This window comes from Trifolium pratense, linkage group LG4, assembly GCF_020283565.1.
Source record: "Trifolium pratense cultivar HEN17-A07 linkage group LG4, ARS_RC_1.1, whole genome shotgun sequence".
Lineage (NCBI taxonomy): Eukaryota > Viridiplantae > Streptophyta > Magnoliopsida > Fabales > Fabaceae > Trifolium > Trifolium pratense.
In genome coordinates this window covers 46,233,963-46,240,050 of record NC_060062.1, presented here as the reverse complement: position 1 = coordinate 46,240,050, position 6,088 = coordinate 46,233,963, and the positions used below count along the sequence as shown (strand labels likewise).

Sequence of the window (6,088 nt, the reverse complement as noted above, 5' to 3'; positions counted from 1 at the left end):
TAGCGGTTGAACCAACTTATAAGTATGAAATGAGATATAAAAAACTGTTTAATTAATATTTAATTTTTTTTCAAGTAAGATGATAAGGGTAGAATTGGAAGGAAAAATGATAAGCTCATAAGTTACTTGAAATGACGTTTGAAAAACTAGTTATAAGCTAGTAAAATAAACTATAATTTATTTTTGAAAAACCTTTACCAAACAGGTATTTTTTGTCATCTAAACTTATAAGCTATAAACTCAAAATTTGATTTTACCAAACGGAACCCTTATAAGATAATTGTATTTGCAGTCGTCAATATCTCTTACCATGATGATTATATGAAATAAGATCTAAAAAACTCCGAGAATCTTCATTGAAAATAGATTTATTTTACCACGTCCATAGATGTATCAACACTCCATCATAAAAATGCATTTCCACCCATTTTTATTCACACTAATTTTAATTCAATTCACACACACACATATACTTTTATTTTGTATTAATCCTCTAGTTTTTTTTTTTACTAAATTAATCCTCTAGTTTTTAGAATAACGAACTTTAATAATCTAAAATTCGACTACAAGACAAGTAAAATCTATCCAAAAAAAATTATAGTTGCGTGACTTGCGTCAATGAACCATTTACAAATTTTAATTCCTAAAATATCGCTTCTTTGCATGAAAATCATCCTTATCCAACGAGGTTTAAAAAATATATAGACTAATCTATTTCCAATAAATTTATTTATGCATTTCAAAAAATAAAATAAACGTATTTATGAAAAAAATTTAATGTTAAAAATATCTTCTTTTTTTTTGTCAGAAAAGATATAAATATCTATTGATTCACAAAAATATTTATTTTAAATAATTAATATATTTTGACCCATTTGCAAATTACAAATAAACCCCTATTCCCCTTCTTTTCATTCGAAGAGGCGGAAGAGCATATCCAGGTTTTATACCTTTCTTTCATCGTATTGTTTCGCCACTCTACTTCCTTTTTCTTCCCCAAAATTCATTCACAGCACAGACTCAGATTTTCAATCGTCGCAACCGCATCCAAAGTTTCTTTCTAATTGGGGGCAAAAACCACAAAACGATTTTCTTGTCTCTGAACCGAGGTATTTTATTTTTCACCAACGCTTCTTATGCAGTTTTAGCTGAATGTTTAGGTTTCATGTTTTTATTCGCCTAAATCATAGTAAATTTCATAGCTTTTTCGAAATGTTAGGGTTTCGGTGTTTTTAAATTTTTTTCTAACTTCAATAAAACTGCAAATCAATTAATGTTGCGGTGTTTTATCTTCCATTAACCAGCTGAAGATTTTTATTTAAGAAAATGTTTCTAAATTGTTGGGTACCTTTAATAAACCATTGGTATTTTTCTGTTTCGATATGTAAAACATGATACATGCCGTTAAACATATTTTACAATTAAACCCTAAATCAACAACACTCAGCAGCTGCAAAAAAAAAAAAAAAAACAAAATGCAGCCGCTTCCGAGTCGCACTGAACTCAACTGGCCATAAAGGTAAAAGCTTGATGTTGTAGGAGGTACCCGTAGGTACTGAATTATGAGAAAGAAATACAGATAAAGGGATTTTCTTGCTGTGATTAAGGAGTTTAGATTGAATTACTCTTTTATTGTTTATTCTCATGTTATTAACCTTTGTAATAGTTCATGACAGTTAAATTGAAGAGTAATTCTTAGATAGGCACAACCCCAAATGAACATGATTTGGGGACACACACAAATGAAATTTTTTAATGTAAAATAATTTAGTCAAATCATTTAGCCTAAATATTTTTCATTTAGGATTGTGCCCAAGTAAGTATACCTCTTAAATTGAATTGCTCTTAAAGGCTGTTGGCTAAGCTGCAGGAATATGGGTGACATGGAGCAAGACAATGAAAATAACAAAGAGACTATGATAGAGCAGCTTGCTCAGGCGTGTGTTGAATTGGAGGCTCGGAATGGCGCTTCTGAGGATAAGGTTCAATGGGTTGAAATCAAGCAACATTTCTTTGACCTTGAGATGCTATTGAACAAGAAAAATGAAGAGCTGCAGGCTAAGGAGAGGGAGTATGAAGAGAAACAATTAGAAACAAATACATTGCTCTCCCAGAGAAAGGCGGCGGTTACTTCAAAGGAACAAGATCTATTAGATCGTTTGCAGGAGCTTAAAGATGCTGCCGTAGCTTCCATTGTAGAGGCTCGTCCAAATCACGAGACTACACCTTTGGAGTTTTTTGTGTATGATGATGGGGAGAACCAAGATAACAAGGTAAACAGCTCCCCTGAGGACTCTCCTTATAAGTCAGGTGAAAAGTCTGAAGGTGTGGCTACTGAGGTTACGTCACATCTAGAGTTGAAATTTTTTTGTGAGAAAATGGATGCGAATGGTCTTCTGGATTATGTTGTGGCACATAAGAAAAAAGTGACTGTTTTTCGTGAAGAAATTTCGGTTGCATTAGAAAGTGCAACTGATCCAGCACGTTTGGTGCTTGATTTACTAGTGGGGTTTTATCCCGCCAATGAGACTACCCAACAAAAAGATACAATGGGTGCTGCCCTTCAGGGCAAGCGCAAATCCTCTATTCTAATTTTGGAAGCCTTGGCCAGCTTATTGGCAAGGGCTAACCCAGGTGCAGATCACCTTTTGAACCCTGAAACCAAGCAGCAAGCCAAGGCAATGGCTGATGAGTGGAGGCTCAAGTTAGCTAGTGCGGACATTGATGCTGCCAATGGACATTCATTGGAAGCAGAGGCATTCTTGCAGCTTCTTTCAACTTTTAGAATTGCTTCAGAGTTTGGTGAAGAAGAACTCTGCAAGCTTGTACTTGCAGTTGCTCAGAATAGGTCGGCACCTGAGCTCTGCCGCTCTGTTGGGTTAACTCACAAAGTGCCAGGTTGGTGTTCTTTTAATAAACTGCTGACCTGTGAAATCTGCAGTGAAGGATTGTCCTGTCAGATATCTCCCATATACTAGATGATTGGTCTTCTTTAGGGGAAGTATAGCTAGATCATCTAAAGAAGCAAGCCACGAGTGACATATATTTTGCTGCTTTTGTTGTGATATTACATGTTAAACGGTGTCACAATTTTCAGATATTGATTATTCTAATTTTCACTATTTATGCAGGTCTTGTTGAAATACTCATCAACAATGGTAAACAGATTGCGGCTGTACATTTTATTCAACTCTTCCAGCTTCAAGAAAGCTTTCCCCCTGTGCCCCTCCTGAGGACATACCTCAAAAACCAAAGGAGAAATTCACAAGTAAAGGCTGATAATGTGCGGGATATTGCTACTGCAAAGGTATGCTTTGTTGCTTGACCGATTCAAATTGAGTGACTATCTTCATTATTTTGTTCTGTATTGCTTATACATGTACATTCTCATTTATTCATTGTTGTAGATTGATGCCAATGCACAAGAGCTTGCAGCACTGAAAATTGTAATTAAGTGCATTGAAGAATACGATTTCGAATCCGAGCACCCACTTGATACACTCCATAAAAGGGTTCATCAACTAGAGAAATCAAAGACAGAAAAAAGGAGAGGTGGAGAGTTTTTCAAACGTCCACAACAATCAAAGAGGCCAAGGCCTAATGAAAGGCATTTTCCACCCCGTTCCTCTGGTCGTGGTGGTGCTTCAGCTGTTGGTACGGGTAGGCAGATTCCCCCTGTTAGGACAGCATATGCAGGAGCTGCTGACAGGTATCCCCATTATAGTGCAGTCGCACACGAGTATCAAGTTCCTCAACCATCTATATACACTCAGCCCGCCAGTGCAACTCCTCCTAACTATGGTCGTTATATTGGTAGTAGTTTGCAACCCTCACACCAGCATTACATGTGATTTGTTTACATCCAAGCATTACTGAAAAGATTTGAGGCATGCTAGCTGATCAAAACATTAGTAATTCTACCCCTACTTTTTAGTATGTTTCCTTTTGTTTTTGTTTTGTTTGAGTTTCTTATGATATCAGAAAGCAGGTGTACTCTTATATTTATATCTAATGATCACTTTTGAAGTGCATGTTAAAATTTGGTGACAGAACTCGTTGCACTTAATAATAGAATCCATTGAAATTCTAATTCGAAACTTTGAATTAGAAATTATGTGTAAATCTAAATGTTAAATATAATACTTTCAGCATGCTTAAACTTTTGTTTTCCAGCTTGACAGAAACGTAAAACGTAATTTATCCCTACTATCGAGTAATGTAGTTGAAAACGGTTTGCCTACAAAGGGAAAAAGGCTCATGGTATTATGGGTTGTTGTCAGAATTAAGCTACCAGTGACGGGATATTTAGACTTAGTTTTCTCTCCTGACCCCGTGATTCTTTTTTCTAGTGCAAATTTAGCTTAAATTTCAGTTTTTAGAAATCGAAATTTGTTTTCAATGCAAAAAAAATTTTGGTTTTTACAAACCGAAATTTTTTTAAGGGCAAAATTGGAAGTTCAGGAGCATAAAAAAAACACGGGGTCGGGAGAGAAAACATATAGTTAGAAAGCCAAAAGAAGTAGAGGCAACATGATTTTTTTTTAGAGGCAACAAAAGTTAGAGAAAATTATAAAAAGAAATAACTAATATGTAGATTTTTAGATTATTGAGAGGAAGAAAATATAACAGAAAATTTTAGATCTCAACTTATGGCCCGTTTGGATTAACTTATTTTTAAACTTATGTAAACAGTTTATGCTATATAAATTAGGTTTTATGTTATTTTATAAGTTCACACTAGTGAAAATTGTATTTTTATAAAGCGATTTTATCACAAACTACCTCGACAAACTTATAATAATACATAAAATTTGCATAAGCGATTTGCATATGCTCAAAAATAAGTTAATCCAAACGGGGCCTTATTTTGTTGGGTGATAAAGTGGGAAAAAAAAATAATGATTTTAAATATGAATGAAATTTCAAAAAAGAAAAGTTATCTCTTCAAAATTTGTGTTTTCTCACCATTTGAGAAGCAAACTTTAATATGGCCCCCTCATAGGAAATTTAGTTCTGATAAAAAAAATTCATCAGCGAGTTTTGTTATTGTTCTAGGATAGAATTGTTCTGATCTATCGACAAAAAATTGATCCAAGTTGTAAGAGTTTTTGAAGGGGAAAATCTACCTTGTGTGTTTTACAGGTTGTCTAACAGAAATTAGTTATCGTTAATAGCGGTGAAAAATTTATACTTATATCATGGTAATAAAAAAAATGACGTTAAAAGTTTCGTACTTATATCATAGTCATAGTAATAAAAGAGAAAAAACTTTTGTGATATTTGCCCTCAGTGTTTGGAGTTTATGTTGAATTAATGACTCTTGAGTTTTCTTTTTTCATCCGCCTCTTTCTATAATACTATTCATTTCAAACAATAGATTGAGTATCATTTTTTTTTGACAAAAAAATTGAGTATCATTTGATGGTGTTATAATTTGGGATAGTTTCTCTTTCTGCCCCATGTTTCTTTTTCACCTCTTTAGCACACAAAAAAAATCGGTTTTCTAGAAACCGAAGTTTGGGATAGTTTTTTTTTACACTAAAAAAAACTTTGGTTTCTAAAAATCGAATTATTTTGCGCGCTAGAGAGGTGACAAAGAAACATGGGGTCTAATGAGAAGCCATCATAATTTGGTCAGCGTGTGCTTTGATTGAAGTCTTTTAGGCCTAGCTCAATATTTTATGATTGTCCACAACCTCCAAACACGAGGTATGATGGGCTGCGATAATTTTGATGTAGTTAGGTTTCATATAGCAAGTTTTATAATCAATGTTTATGATAACTTGTTATACATAATTTAGGATTTTATTTCTGGATTTATAACGAATCGCAAGTAAAAAAGTGATTTGTCGAGTTCTTATGTTGAGTAACTTTATAAAGGATAAAAATGTGAGGGTTACAAAGGCTCAAAGCCAAGATTACCTCGAAAATATAACTCTGAATTTAAAGTCGAAATATAGACATCGTCTGTTTGAAAGATTTAAATCACACATGCGATCTTATGAACTCTTTAGCCCTTTTAGTCTCATACATGGACTACTCTTTTAATATCTAGAAAAATGTCTCACATTACTTAAAAACCCAACCT

At 33.8% G+C, this 6,088-nt stretch overlaps 1 protein-coding gene across 1 annotated transcript; it reads left to right on the top strand.

The window, feature by feature from the left end:
• The first annotated feature begins 903 nt into the window (after window positions 1-903).
• Window positions 904-4,049, top strand: LOC123919782 (FRIGIDA-like protein 3). The gene is made up of 4 exons (XM_045971782.1): window positions 904-1,109; window positions 1,871-2,898; window positions 3,132-3,307; window positions 3,408-4,049. Exons 2-4 carry the CDS (start codon window positions 1,875-1,877, stop codon window positions 3,849-3,851), a joined length of 1,644 nt encoding a protein of 547 aa, XP_045827738.1. The 5' UTR covers window positions 904-1,109; window positions 1,871-1,874; the 3' UTR covers window positions 3,852-4,049.
• Window positions 4,050-6,088: the final 2,039 nt, after the last annotated feature.